This window comes from Nomia melanderi, chromosome 2, assembly GCF_051020985.1.
Source record: "Nomia melanderi isolate GNS246 chromosome 2, iyNomMela1, whole genome shotgun sequence".
NCBI lineage: Eukaryota > Metazoa > Arthropoda > Insecta > Hymenoptera > Halictidae > Nomia > Nomia melanderi.
The window spans coordinates 2,404,077-2,420,186 of record NC_135000.1 but is presented as its reverse complement, the minus strand read 5'-3'; the positions used below and the strand labels follow the sequence as shown (position 1 = coordinate 2,420,186).

Here is a 16,110-nt window from a genome sequence, read left to right as displayed (position 1 = left end):
AAGAGAGAGGGACTCACTTCGTTCCACTCAATTGTTTATTGCCTCATCGCTTCGGGCGTCGTGAATTTGCTATTTACATGACAATTTTACGAGATTGGAACTCGTTGTTGTGTGAGAAATTAAAGTTTAAAAACAACAAGTATCAAGTTGATGTTATTGTAGAGAGTTGACAACTTTTCTTTGCAAGCATGGTATTAACGAAGGAATACCGCATATGCATGCCGCTTACTACGACAGAGGTAAATTATTTCTCTATTATTTTAATTTAGTTGTAAGAAATCAGAGTTTAATATCAAATAATCTTTATTCTTTGATAAATTTATCTTCACTTGTATAAGTTTACTTAAAATTATTTCTACGGGGTTTAATTCTAGTTAACAAAAAAAAAACACCATTAAGATTAAAATGTTATTAATTGTATTGATCAATATTGTGTTTGGACTTCTAGTTCTAAATCTTCATAATATTATTGGTATTATGATTACTGTTTTAATCACCATTGAATCTTTCATAGTATCGAATAGGGCAACTTTACATGATTGCAAGGCATAGCCATGAGCAATCAGCTAATGATGAAGGAGTTGAGGTGATTGAAAATGTAGAATGTGATGATGCTGAGCATGGAAAGGGCCAGTATACGGAGAAAAGGATTCATTTGTCTAGGTGATAATAATTAGATATATATTATAATATATTTTGTAACTTTAAAATATTATGGAAATAGATTTTTCATTCACTTTGTGTTGTGTTGTAGTAAATTACCCTATTGGATTCAGTCATTCCTTCCAAAAGTATTTTATGTAACGGAAAAGGCATGGAATTATTATCCTTTTACTATCACAGGTATAAATAAAGATATTGATAAATGTTTATTAATATTTGTCTTATAAAATAACATTTAAATTTAATGATATCATATTTATTTGCATGTTGTTTATGGTCATTGAAGAATATACTGTAAGTATCTATATCACAGGTTGATCTCCAATTACCTGTTACATAAAACATAAAACTATGTATTTTAGTGTTCTTTCATTCCTAAGTTCCAAATATCAATAAGGACTGTATACGAGGATAATAATGGGTCTACAGAAAATGTATGTAAATTGTTGTAGTGTTTTATTTAGTAAAAGGATGTTAATTTTAGTTATACCATGATTAAAACAGTGCTTAGGTCTTTCCCCTATCGAGCTGATACATCGTGAGGTTGATTTTGTAGACATTGCATATGATGAAATCTCTGCAAAGCATTACAAAGAGGAAGAGGTATTTTGAGTAGTGCCTTATATTTTTTCCTTTCCACTTAGAGATGCAGTGACAGAATTTTAGATCATACACTTTACTTGTAGGATCCAAAATATTTTCAGTCCAAACGAACTGGTCGTGGACCATTAGTAGAGGGATGGCGGGAAACAACACAACCCATAATGTGTTCTTACAAATTAGTTCATGCTTCTTTTGAAGTTTGGGGCATGCAAACTAGAGTGGAAGAGTTAATTCATAGAGTAATTATTGCTGTTAACCATATTAAGTTAGACATATAAGGGAAGTGAATGTAACTATAAATTGTCATTTTCTACCACTACAGTGTATAAGAGATATTTTATTGTTGGGCCATCGACAAGCATTTACATGGATCGATGAGTGGTATGATATGACATTGGAGGATGTTCGGCAGTATGAGCAAAAGATGCAAGCAGAGACCAATGAGAAAATCAGGCTCAGAACTCAGGAAAATGAGAAATCCATGACACCTACTACACCAAACACATCGATACCATCTTCGCCAGTACCTAAATCCCCCACGCAGTCTAGTCGATCATGGTTTTCTTGGTCATAGCCTCAATTTTAAAGAATACGAAATAGCAATACGCTAGCCTAACTAGGGAATGAAATTAAATTTGTGCAAATAAACATTGGCGTTTTCGATTATGCGTGTATGTATGTATTATAGCCGGGTACCTGTAACTGGAATTTCGATCTTTTAAAATTTGCGAGTTTCAATTTGCAAAACTCCAAGTTTTAAAACAGGGAAAGAACTTTATTCTCTACGTTTCATTTTCAAATCGTTTACTTTGTATAAAAACGAACGGAACGTTACTTATCTATAGGGTGTTCAATATTTTTATAGCTTAAATAGACTGTAACAATAAACAGGGGGTTAGGTACGAGCAACATTTTAAAGAGTACACTAATTTTTTATGGTGCAGGTTTTCTTGACTTCGATCATTGTTATTATTACTATTCCAGTCAATGTAATTAAAACTACTGCTTATATTTCCAGCTCATACACAAGAGTAGATACCCAAGCCAGGTATCTACCACGTATAATCAGGAAAGAATTGTGAGTGTAATATACCATTGGCGAGGCTTAAAAATAACCACAGAAATCATTGTGAAGCATTCTGATGCTTGTTAATACCACATATACTGGCTTAAGGTATCTCTATGTATAAAATGTTGTAAAAAGTAAATGATAGCATGTAGCGCAAGGACTGTGAAATACTCTGACTGCACAAAAATATGTATCTATGTATCCTTCTTCGAACATATACTGTCAAATGATAATGGCACTAACTAATCCTGTTCTTTAATAACGGCAGGGCTCAGTGTTAGTCGAATTGTATAATTTTTGTTCTCTCAATTGACAAAATGACCCAAACGTACAGAGATAAGGGAAACAGAGCAGGAACTTTAATTTCGAATACTCGTGTCTTATATTAGTGAATCGAAACCACCGATAATTTATTTGTGTCTCGTTCCTTCGTTGTTCGTGTTCACTCGTTTCGATTCAATCTCGTCTGAAAGTTTCGCGGGACCAAATGTATTGAAACGAAGGCGGGAAGCACAAGAACTCGCACATCAGCGTACACATAATATTGTTATTGATCAAAAAATTGCAGTTAGCACAACCTCGTGCCACGGTGACACCTTTCGATGCGATCGTTCAAGTATGTTACAATTATTTTTATGGCGCGAGGGAAAAAACGTTGACGTTGTGTTGCTTTCAGACACCGCGAACTGTTTAATTAATTATCGCTCGTTATGTATTTATATGTACTCGAATAAACGTTTCACGCCGTTCTCACAGACCTGTGGATTCATTGTTTCCTCTGCAACGTGCTCGTTGCTTCCCATACTCCTCTGAACCAGTGTAGCTTTAAGTATACTGTAAGTAGCGTTGGATATGCACTGTTTAAATGGGGAAATATTTCATGGAAGAAACAGGTGGATAGACTCGACATTTTCTAGGAATAAAGAGATCAAAGATATGGAGAAGCAGTTTTTAATGGTTTGTAGGTGAGTTTTAAAGTTTTGGTACATTAAACAGTATTAAGTATCAATTATTTAATTTTGAATCATTCAATCAGGTATTAATTAATCAGGTAATAATTATTTAATTTTTATTTGATTTTGAATCAAATATTAATTATTTAATTAAGCATTAATTATTAGGGTAAGTAACGACTATTTTCCACTACGTTTCTTTAGTCCAACATTCTGTAAGATTTCTATTAATTTTATATACTCCTTAGGCGTTAATGAAATTCGTAAATTTTTGTACAATTGACAAGAATATATTTATCGTGATTAATTTATATTTTAGTACCTGCATTAACAAATCAATTTATTTAATATTTCTTCAGAAAAGCGTTTATTTTGCAATAAATGAAATCTTGGGTAATACTTTACATCATATTTAGCATATTTTGGAGGAAAGCATTTTTTTTTTGTTTTATTTCAGTATTTATTGTAATAAAATAGAATAATTAAGGACAACGACGAGTGAAAGTTATTTCGTGGAAGAATACATAATATTTTAATCGAAGATTGAACACAACTTCTCAGCTAGAACTTTTTTAATTAGATGTATACAAATATTTGGACACCTACTTCTAAACTATGCTTTCAACTTCCCATAAGTTTCAAACTCTCAGCGTGCTTCTTGTGTTATATGCTATATCGCTTTCTGACGCAATATCTGCAACCTGTATGTCTCGAAACGATTGACTGAGCCGTAGAAACACGTTTCATTGTTAATGCAACTTTAGCTGAAACGCACTATAGACTCTCACTCAAGGTTTCCATTCAATTATAAAAGAAAATCAAATATTTGGTATTTCTATCGTTAATAAAACCCTAATTTATTAACTCAGTGTACTATAGTTACTCCGTAGAAAGTAAATTTACTAAATTCTTAAGAAAAGAAATCTAAAATGGATCATTTATATTAAATTTAATCTGTTAAATCAAAGTACTATAATTATTTCCTGCAAAGTAAATTATAAAGAAAGAAATCCATTTGATAGTTCCAATCTCAACAAAACGTTGATTTATTAATTTAATGCATTGCAGTTATTTCCTGGAACGTAAATTCTCAAATAAGAAATTTGAAATAGACTGTTTCGTAATTATAGTGCAGATGAAACTAATTTAAATAATAATAATAATAATTCAATTAATGATTAAATGAAACGAAATAAAAATTTGAACAATAATTTAATGATAAATGATTTATTAAATGACTACGGTCTAATTATTTCGTAGACTGCAAAGAATTTGCGTTATTGTTTGATGCTTGCAGTCTTAGATATCGCGCGGGAGGGAGAACGTCGATAGCTCGCTTTTAAGCCTCAGAGACAGAGAAAGTTCGAATGCATCTCGAGGCGATCGAACTTTCCAACTCGTTCGCAAGTTTTTGCACTCGAACGACGCTCGCTGATCGATCGCTGAAGGAAACAATAAAAGATAGTTGAACAATTCGAAATCTCTTTCTGATAAGGCTTCTGATATTTTAAAATTTTTCAAATGGCTTTATACCAAACAAACGTTTAAAGTAAAAGATAGTAACTATTAAAAACTAAATAAGAAAAGGTAGAAAGCTGAAAGCTACATAAAGAAATTAAAGAAGCTAAGGAAGCTGAAGAAAACTAAAGAAAACTAAAGAAAATTTAAAAAACTAAAGGGATTAAAGCAAACTGAAAAGGTTAGGGCTCATACTAGCAAATTTACATTTTAATCTAGATTAATCCAAACGACAAATAGCATATTTACTGTTATAATATATATTTCAAGTAATTGGTATGCTACGTTACTTATTAATGATATATAATGTATACGGTTAATAAGTCACCGGAAGCTTGGATCGACAGATGTAAAATAAGAACGAATTGATCGTTTGAAATTTCACAGATTAATTCGAGTTAATTTGAGATTCTTTATATTCAGTGAAATTCAATAAATGTATCGCTGTATTAGTTCTGTTCTTGTGTTTCATTATTATAATTAATTTCTCTAACAAACCGAAGTTAGCTGTAGTTTGGGAGCAGTTTGTAGTCTCTGCAGAAGACAGCTGCCATATCTCATGTACGAAAGACGTTCTCACGTGAAAAGCGTTGACCTTGATGTGACCTTGATAGATGAGATCGTATATAAACAATAGAAAACATAATACATAATAATCGTAAAGGATTATTTATTGTTGATAATTATGAAATGTGGATCCTAAATTTGAAATCAGTCGATTAGTTATTAATCAAATTTTCTACTGTTCATTTTCTGGAATTAATCATTTTGATAAATGAATTATTCGTGTAGTGTAGATGAATCAAACGTTCCCGGTACAATTCATCAATTTTTCACTGCGTTCGACATGCAATATGCAAACGATCGTTAGCCTATCGTAGAATAATTCATTTCCATGATAATTCCGATAATAAATAATATTATTGATGTTTTATGTTCATTATTATTTGATATACTAAATATTAATATAGTCAGTTAATAATTGAAAACAATTTTTCTATATTTTACCTAAAAACCATCAACTTATGTACCATCACTAGAACTATTTTTAATCAACTTCCACTAATAAAACACCCCTAATTCTCTCCCAAAGATAAAAAAAAAACATTTTAAAACGTAAGAAGTCACAGATTTGCTTGCTAACCCAATATTTACACAACAAACATAGTGAGTAGACAGATTTTAATGATAATAATATTATTCCTATTATTAATATATTCAGTAAATAATTAAAAAAGGTTTTTTCCCAGTAATTTGCATGAACATGCTCAACTTAAGGGTTGTGTATCAATACCACAACCATTTCTAATCAACTCCCACCAAAACCACCCTTAAAGCACCCTCAAAAATATTTAAAATAATAATTAAATAATGATCACAGAAACTCAATAAACCAACAAAAATGGCGAAAAATTAATAATTAAATAAAAATTACAAAAAAATATTTTAAAGAGTAAAAAGTCACGCGTTTACTTGTCAGACAAATATTTGCACAACAAACACAGTTTGAGGACAGACGGATTGTTGCAACCGAAAAGGGCCCGAACTTTTAATTGTCTTCGGAGACCCAGCGGAATTAATAATCGAACTCGCGGTTAACTGGTTTAAGGCTGCTCGACCCAGTTCGCCGGACTCCTTGCTGCTCGACCGTCCATTAAATTCATCGCTGCTTGAATTCGTGAAGGGTTGGGGGCCAAGGAATTAAGAGACAGGTTACAAGGATGTTCCGTGGTTTTTATTTCCGGCTCGGTGGGATAAGTCATCATCTGTCTTCGTTCACTGTAATATTCAGAAACATTAACGTTGGAACTGCTGAGTACTTAGACCTTTCGTCTCTGAATATGTATTTTTCCCTAAATCAAAGGGAGGACCAAGAATAGCTGCTTTCAAATGAAATTGAAGCTTCTCACTGAAAGAAATAAGATAAACACTAATAATAGTAATAATCAACCCCGTATGGTACAATTTTTCTTTATCTTTAACACTTTGCGGTCTGAATGAATTTTTTCTATTCCCAGTAGTTCGGTCCGAATTGATTTTTTACTTTTATCAGTTCATTATATACCGAAGAACTTTGTCTCAGTTTTTATAAAGCAGGGTGAAGTATAAAATAAGCTGAAAAACAGTTATAGGCCTTTATAGATTATTTTTAATACAAATTAATCGGTTAGCGTACAGAAATAATTAAAATAATTATAATTCTTACATTTAAAAACTATGTCGAGTCAGGCTCGACGTCGGACTGCAAAGGGTTAAGGTGTTTTCTATTTTTCCGGTAATTTAAAATGTTTATATTAGCTATGTGTACCATTCGGGACGAATGTTTCGACCAATACTTCGTCTGCATGGTGTAGCTCTTTTTTAGTATTGAAATGAAAATATTAGATGATTATATGTGGCACATTCAATTAACGAATCGTATACATAACAATGTGAATAGGTTACAAGTATCAAGTATAAGTGAAAACAACGCTAGATTTCTTATGCATAATTTTCTACCAGTATTGGTCAGTAAATGCTTGAAGATCTGAAGTAAATAGGCACTACAAAAAATTAATAGAAAGTAAGACAAGCAAGTGGCACATTTGGAATAGTATAATGGCAAAAGTAATTATAGTAATAGAAGTTATAATAGCATTTACTTGATGTTTTTAGTAAATACTAACGGTTATACACAAGAATTTATTATTTGGCACTGGACCCATCAACCGATGTAGAGTTGTTGGTAACAATGCCTCGTTGCCCAATAGTATGTTACCCTTTTCTTTTTTGTTTTCTCATTCATTTATTTTTTCACGAGCCTCCACCGTGGCGGGGCGCAACACTTCAAACGCCGTGAATCCCGTAGGCAGCGCGGGAACATATTTTATTCATAGCCTGGGACGCTGGGTTCTTGGTAGCGATCGAAACGATATCGAATCGGCGATATCGATGCCACGAATTATTGTCGTGGACTCAATTTCAGGTACAATTTTTCGCGAATTTGTGGAATGCGCGGTTCTCGGTATTTCTTCCCTTTTGCGAAGATCGCTTTCGAATTTCGCGTTAATCCCCTAAGGGTTCCACTTGGAATATTTAACATTTTGTAATGGGATACAGACGTGTTTTTTTTTTGAAAGTAAATGAAAGAACACATAAATTAGGGGATGAAGATGTTTTATGTTAATGTTTTATATTGAAGCATTAATATTGAATATCGAATATTATAATTATGGCGTGGGAGTGAAAATGCAAAGGGTTAATATGTGGATGTTAGCGAACGTTAAATATTATTTTAACATATTCTGTTTGTGTGCGTGTAATATTTGTGTTATTAAGTAATAATCAATAATCAAGGATTTGTTGAATTTTGGAAAAAGGTGTTTGGAAAAAACGATTTATTTTTCTTATCTTATGGTGTAGATATTGTGAAGGTGTATTAAACATCATTTTTGGCAAAAGCTTTCGTTGTTATAGATATAATGATTTTTAATATGTAATACTAAAGAGATTGAATTTTAGTAGTGTAGTAATGTTTTTCTTGCATATGATAACTTAATAATTGATTTAATAAATAATTGTGTTATGCGATTTATTGGTTGGCAATAATAATTGCTGTTGCCCTCGAAAAATTAATTAAAATAAGTCCTTAATCGTTAACGAATAGTTTGGGAAAAACTTAGATAGTAAATAATTTGATATTAGGGAAGCTAGATGTTGTAACTAATGATTATAACCAATATTGAATTTATTATAGCGAATTATTATAAATAATATTGTTATAATTTATTATTAAATTATATTCCTTATATTAAAATATTAAAACATACATGATTAAACAATAAAATCGAATTCTGACAGGTGAAGTTATAATTTATTAAATTTACGCGGCTCTGCAATAAAGGCAGCAGTCATTTTTATCGAAACGTACGCATTAGCGCATTTATAAAGGAAATTAAAGAACCCAGAATGAAAACTTTGTATGCATTCTCCATAATACTATTTTGGTGGGTAAAATCACCCCTCGAATAAAGTGCGGAAGTTCCTTTCGCAGGAATATCTCGAGGACGTTGAGATATAGCGGAAAAAGGATTCAACAGAAATTGCATCTTTCCCCTGATATTTACAAAACCGTCCAATAGTGATACAGTGATATTGATTTCGCATATAATTACGTCACCCATTGGATATTGTGGATTAAAATTCATGTTGGTTAAGTTCAAAAAATAGATTCGAACACATTTGCAGAAGAAACCTGAGTTTTTTTTAAATGAAAACAATACTTTGCATTACATTGCAATTAACATATTACATTCGGAATATTTATCAGAAACTTTAACATATTGCTAAGAAAATGTTATTTCAAATACAATGGGTGTATCGTTGAATGTATTTACATTGTTGAAATAATATTCGAAATTACTGTATTTATTAGTTAATTAATCGATGCATTTAAATGATATTCGGAACGATTGTTTGATTTAAATAACAATGATTACCTATTTAACCAGTATTATAAACAATTATTCTATTTAAATATTTACAATATAAACTTTCTCCTTATATATTTCACGAAAAAGGACCAATATTTTATAGTTTACGTTTTTCTATCGTTTAAGAATATTTAGGACGAATATTGGCATAATAATTCGATCCTTATCTATTATATGGAGTGATGTTATTAAAACTTAAATAATTTTCGTTACGGACCACTGGAAATTAACCCTTTGTCCCAGATTAGCGTCTCCATAGCCGAAAGAAAAATAGGTCGCGAAAAAGTTTCGCCGGGGACGCGTGTTGAATTAAACTTTGCTTTCTACAAAGGTGTTTTTCAGAGTGGAAACGCGTGCCTCTTTTTAATGGGAAGTCCCACGGGACCCGCCCGACCATTTCCATAAAGGACACACAACTCAGCCGAACGTTTAAGCAACGCCTTTAAAAAAATACGGTTTACGTTTTTCTAAAGAGACCGCACAAAGTTCACGTCGTTAAAGGTGCGAATACACTGGCAAGTAATTCGCGACGTATTCTTCTGATATATGTATTTAAATGCGCCTGAGATTGCTAAAATAAAATAATAGAATATAGAAAACATAAGTAATATTAAATATAAATAATATTAAATACTAATTGTAATATTATTAAACTGAGTACTAATACGTAAATGTTAATATTAATATAGATATTAGTTAATGAAGTATTAATACTTAAATGTTAATATTAATATTGACCTTAATATTGTCATTAATTAGATAAAATTAGCATGCAGTAATATTAATTTAATACTGATACTGAAATGCTGTAATAATATTAATTACTGATATTAATATTTAATTAATCCAAGAATATTCGACAAAAGTTCTTTTCTTTCTCGAGAATTCAGAAATAGAAATTGGACCACTATTATTCTGACCCACTCAACTAATAATATTAATATCAACTCTCAATATTAATTATTGAGTATTTAAGTATTTAAGTACTCAATACTTTTAAGTGTTTATTTATTTATTTTCTATTAGCTTACTAACAGAAAAGTTTTGTGATAGTTTTATAACCTATATATACATTTTTTACATTTAGTAATAAAATGCAATTGAATTAATAGTTACTTCAATCACAAACAAATTAACTATTATGTATTTAAGTACTCAATATTTTTAGGTATTTATTTATTTATTTTTTATTAGCTTTACCAACAGAAAAGTTTTGTAATATAAAGTTTTATAACCTATATATACAATTTTTTATATTTAGTACTAAAATGCAATTGAATTAATAGTCAATCCGATCACAAAAGGAAAGGAAAATGTAGAATGTTTCTTGTTAGTGTATTTACACCTTTAGAGATATTCGCGGCGTTAAGCAGAGTCGCGCACGTGAATGAAACTCTAACCACAGAGCACGGCAGTGGCAGTTTCTTCCAAATGTCATGCACTTAATTAAAACAACCCCCGCGTGATTCCGTGCAATTTTCCGTACGATTACCTAATCTCATCATCTAGGACCTGCAAGGGAAGATCCCGGGCATGGAAATACAGAAAATTATAGAACTTTGTCAGAATCTGAAGCGTACATAGCTATCTGTTACGTAATATAAGCAATTTTTACTGTTCTGGGGAAATGTAGTCTAAAGGGGTGAAATTGTGGAAACTGTAAGAGTTGAAAGATTTTTATATAAAAGATATTTCTTTTAGATGGGATTATTACGTGATAAATTGTTTACTGATTGTTTGTGTAACTAGGAAATATTATAAACAGAAATATTGACATTTTGGTTTAAATTGTTATGTTAGATACGTAATGAAGTGTTTAAAATTAATGTAGTAAATATGAATATTATTTGTTTCTTTTCAACAGAGGTGATTTAGTATTATCTTTTTATTACTATTTAACGAATAAACTACATATAGAGCTGAAGTATGTGTTTTGAAAAATTTATATTACTATTAGCAGAAACTGTAACTTTTTTGTTTACGTGCAGGAAATCTGAGAACAGATACCCTCCGACCGTCCGGGGAAACGGCCGAAGGGTAGTGTGGGGTTGTACCTACTAAAACCTTCACGGCGACCTTCTACAGGCTCTGTAGGGGGGAGATACGGGAACTCTGTACAGAACTCAACCGCGGCTCCCCCAAGCCCGGTCGGCCATTTATGTAATAAGGCCGGCCCCGTACCCTCCGGGGGAGGAGATGAATTCCTCCTCTCCTCCCTTGTACTCCTTGCTAACCAGCAGTGTGGGAAGGTCGCGCCCTGCTGTCACCCCGATGACCGCGTAGCCACAGACCCAGGGCCCCCGCCCTGGGTACACGGCCGCCCGGGAAGGGGCGACGCTCGTGCCCCTGCCCTCACCATCGGGAGTTACATCCGTTTGGTGGTGGCGGAGTCATGACTATGCCCACCCCGCCGCCCACTATCCATGGAATCCCCCTCCAGGGACCACGTGGCGATCGTGGTATGGGAAGTGGCGGTCCCAGAGTGACCGAGCTAGGATCTAACCAATCCTTGGTGTGGATGAGACCTTAACCCTTCGAACTCTGTAGGTTCCAATATTGCACCAGTCATAATATCAAATATTTTAATGAATCAAAGAAACTACCCTAAAATTATTAGATTCTCCCCACATCCAAATTTTCCATTGAGAAGGAAAATAAAAGATCGAAGGGATGTTATAGCATTTTTCATTTTCACTAGAGATACCATAAAAATTAGTCGCATTTGCTGATAAATTACAAAACCATCTGGAGTGCTAAGAGTTAATCTGGCAGGCACTGCTTATTCATGTATGTCAGAAGCCGAACAGGTCCAACCAATTGACCTGTGATGATTGGTACTACAGGGTCCAGGTGCCCGCGGGCAACGCAATGCGACCCGTCCGGACATTGGCGTTGGCTTCGTAGTGGTGGTGGTTGTAAACCCGCATGCTGGGCTAGAGACCTTTCGAGGGTCTCGGCGCGCGAGCAGCGTTCCACCTGCCCCTGGACCAGACAGGATGTCTGGCAGAGGTTTGGAAAGGAACTCGGCGTTACCAACAGTCTACTTCCATAGGATCCGTCATCTCCAGGAAGCAACGCTGGTAAGGCCACGGCCTCAGCTGACTGAGCTTAATTTCAGTCCCACGCCCATGAGGGCCCTTCTTGGTAGGCCTTCATGGCGGGTACTTGGAGGATAATATGGATTCCCTCTGGTCCCCCGAGGTTGGGCAAAAGGCGGCCTAGAGCGGCCGCCACCCTTTCCACCTGGGGAACGAGATGGCCGAAGTGCGCTTCGAAGCTCCAGTGGCTATCGAGGATCAATCCCAGATATTTCATCCGGGAGCCCACCTCCACTGAGGCTCCACCCACGACCTTTCTGGAGGTCTCCACCGAGGCCGGCCGTGAAACCACAACGTCTCGGTCTTCTCCGGGGCTATCCTCAATCCCAGGTCGTGGATCCTCGTGACAACGGCTGCCACCGCAACCTCCGTTCGTCGGTTGGTTCTCCCGAAAGTACTCCCGACGGTCACCACCAACATGTCGTCTGCATAGCAGACGAGGCTGGCGCCATCGGGGAGCGAGGCCTGCAGGACCGTGTTATATCCGAGGTTCTACTGTGGAACCCCACGGTGCACCTCCCTCCTCAGAGCTGAAACTGTAATTAAAATCTAGTTAATTTTAGTATTAATCCTTTCGCGACGGGTGCCGTGTATATACGGCAGTCACTTGGGGCATCACAGCGGCTGACGCCGCCTATATACGGCAGTCACTTGTTGATGAATCATAATTATATTATTGTTTTATTTCAATAGCGAACTCAAAATAAAGCTAGTCCTGGCATTAGGTAACACAGAAAATGAGATACACAATTTAGCGAACAGTGGGCGACAAGGTATGGTCAGCCGCGCAGTCGCGAAAAGTGGCGAAGTATGGTATAGGTACGCCGTCGCGAAAGGGTTAAGGGTGAAGTGATTTTGATGGGCGAAATTACAAAAGAAATATTTTTTCTAAAGTTCATTGTTTCACATAAAATGACTCTTAACTTTTTAAATTTCCCAAACTTAATTAAATAAGTTACCTAAAGTTGCATAAAGATCTGAACATTGATCCAATCAAACAACCAACTTTGAAATAACGATATCCAAAACAATGATACCTTAAATAAAATCTAAAACAGCAAAACCTAAAATAACCAAATTCAAAATACAATCTAAACCTCCAAATATCCAACCAAATTCGAACGGTCACATGCAACAACTAAATAATCCAAATAATTATTACTTAAGATCAAACAACCATTCGAACGTTATTCCCATTTCTCCATTCCTAACGGATCGCAACTCATCATTCAGAAATCCCACTCTTTCCACGAGAGAAGAGCAGAACGTAAAAGAAAACAAATATCGATGGACGTAACAACATAACCTTTGCCGCTCGTAGTTATCATCGCCCCGTTAATCCTCTCTCGATAGAGACTCGCTCCTTTTTTTTATCGAGGCAGAAAACGACCCTTTAATCTTATAACGCAAACGCGATAACGAAAAGGGACGGGGGAAAGGAGGGTGAATCGCGATCGCGGAGGGAGGATGACGGGGAGGGGGATGGCGCCCGGAGTGCATTAATTAAACGGAATCGCGGATTACGAAACACGGGCGAGGCGGCGTTAATTAATTCAAATAATAGGACGGTCCGGTGTCGATCAAGTGGGATTCCATTGATTCCAAAATACAATGTCCCGTTGTTAGGTCGGGAGCTTGCGTTTACGTAAGTCGATACGTGGATCACGCGGCTCTACCGGCCACGTGACCGATGCGCACACGCCACGTGACCAGCCGTTACCGCCGCCGGACCGGTCGCTTCTTTCCTCGCTTCCGTTGAGAACCGGATGAGTAGTCTCCTTGCACTATTCCTCTGTTTCCATTAGCAAGCGTTGCATAATATTTTCAACAAAAGAAAATATTCCTCTCGGTAATTATTTTGATAATAATTGATCGAACAAAGCACCGATTTTAATGAAGTTAGGTTAGGTTAGCCGTTTCTAATCGTGGAACATGTGATGTTGAAAGGGCGCTGGAAATGGAGATGCGTTTGGATATTTTATATTTAGAGAGATAGTTTGTAAAGTTGATATAATCAGATTAATATGATTTGGGTTTTAACAGTTTGGGTTAGGTGGGTTTCAAATTGTTCCGCCTTTCTTACGGTTAATGCATTAACAGTAATATTTTAAACAACAAAAGCTAATATAATCAAATTTAAAATACAATCTTGAATGTCTAACATCCAACCAAATTTGAGAAATTGCCAGCAGCAATTGAATTAAAAGTTAATGCGTTGTAGAGTATTTTTTAATCAATCAAATTTAATTGAAATTACTTATGTTCTTATAATCGAATTTTTTTAAGGGTTAAAGGTGTTATATGCTAATAGGTAAATTGAGTAGTAATATTTGAATTATTATATCACAATGTCATTGATAGTGTTAATGGTTATTAATTATAGATATTGGTGGCTGTACTATTAGTATTTAATTAATGCAAGAACGTTTCATAAAATATTTTTTTTCATGGTTATTCGGAAATAGGAGTTACATCACTATTGTTTTCAATAACTCAGTGAACTATGCAGGAATTTAAATTGTCTCCTAATTGTGGTATCAATTGTTGAGTTGGGGAAGTCGTGTGTAATATGGAACGTTTAAGCTTGTAAAGGAAAATTGACGAGATCACTTTAAGCACGAAAAGTGAATATTTAATAAGAATATAATATTAGATTTAATATGTTTAATAAAACATTTAATAATAATTTAATAATATAATGATATATTCAATATATTTAATAAAATATTTAATAATATAATAATATATTCAATATGTTCAATATATTTAATAAAATATTTACTAATAACATTAATGAATATTTATTGAATATAAAAGAATAAATAAACGAGTCTCCCACTTTTTTATAGGAAAAACCTTAAATTTATTTTAACCTCCTTGAAATTAGCAACTGGCATCTTATTAATGGACAGAATGCACATTATCATAAACAGACATCTCTTTTTTGTATAATTGCCTTCCTCTCGGCTCCTCGCCATTCGTTGCCCTATTTTCTACCCTTTCTTTCTAATTACTTTGCTCGTTTCTGGAGATATTGATGCAAGTTAACAATTGAGGTTCATTCTTGCCACCGGTGTTCGAGACCGGTAGCGTGCTTATAGAGAGGGACGGAGTTGGTTTTACAATGCTCGTTATTGTTTAATGGCTAATGCTGGATTTCTGAATTGCCAGGGATGAGAAGGCAATTGTTGAGACGAGACAATGTGTACGGATGATCTTTTTTCTTTGAAATGGCTTGTAAGGAGAGTATTATACTGTGCTAACTGAAAAATTTTATTTCGCTTTGAGCATGCTAAACTGTATTTTTTTTCTTAATTAATTATTCTGTATCTAATAAAATTTTTGAACTTATGTTTTAAGTAATTTATTGCTTCTTTATTCATGTATTTATTTATTACTTTTTTATTTATTTACTTACTTATTTATTCTTTTATTTATTTTTACCTTTTTTTTTCTTTACTTGCCACGGAATACAAAATTCATGCAAGAATTGTGTACAAGTGATTATTATTATTCATAAGCAATTATATTATTCATCACATTCCGATGAAGTCTGGAAAGAAAATCAACTCCATATTATTTATTCTTTTGTATCATAATTTCGAGTGAGATTCGCGATGAAGATTTTAAACTGACTGTATATTTCAGTTATCGGTGGTTGTTCGATAGACCTTTAAACATCAGCTATTGAGATAATTAAGGACTTACTAATTAATCGAGGACCGAGGATCTTG

The 16,110-nt window shown here is 34.1% G+C and overlaps 1 protein-coding gene across 1 annotated transcript; it reads left to right on the top strand.

Annotated features, from left to right (window-relative positions):
- The first annotated feature begins 1 nt into the window (after window position 1).
- On the top strand, window positions 2-3,092 carry rdgBbeta (cytoplasmic phosphatidylinositol transfer protein 1). Its single transcript, XM_031974238.2, has 8 exons — window positions 2-239; window positions 515-663; window positions 755-843; window positions 950-957; window positions 1,026-1,097; window positions 1,168-1,266; window positions 1,350-1,505; window positions 1,589-3,092. Exons 1-8 carry the CDS (start codon window positions 189-191, stop codon window positions 1,838-1,840), a joined length of 876 nt encoding a protein of 291 aa, XP_031830098.1. The 5' UTR covers window positions 2-188; the 3' UTR covers window positions 1,841-3,092.
- Window positions 3,093-16,110: the final 13,018 nt, after the last annotated feature.

Bases quoted from the DNA above. Each gene is read 5' to 3' on its own strand.
- rdgBbeta (XM_031974238.2), top strand. From the start codon at position 189: ATGGTATTAACGAAGGAATACCGCATATGCATGCCGCTTACTACGACA. The intron at 664-754 runs GTGATAATAATT...GTTGTGTTGTAG, and splicing joins AAAAGGATTCATTTGTCTAG to TAAATTACCCTATTGGATTC. The intron at 1,098-1,167 runs GTATGTAAATTG...TGATTAAAACAG, and splicing joins ATAATGGGTCTACAGAAAAT to TGCTTAGGTCTTTCCCCTAT.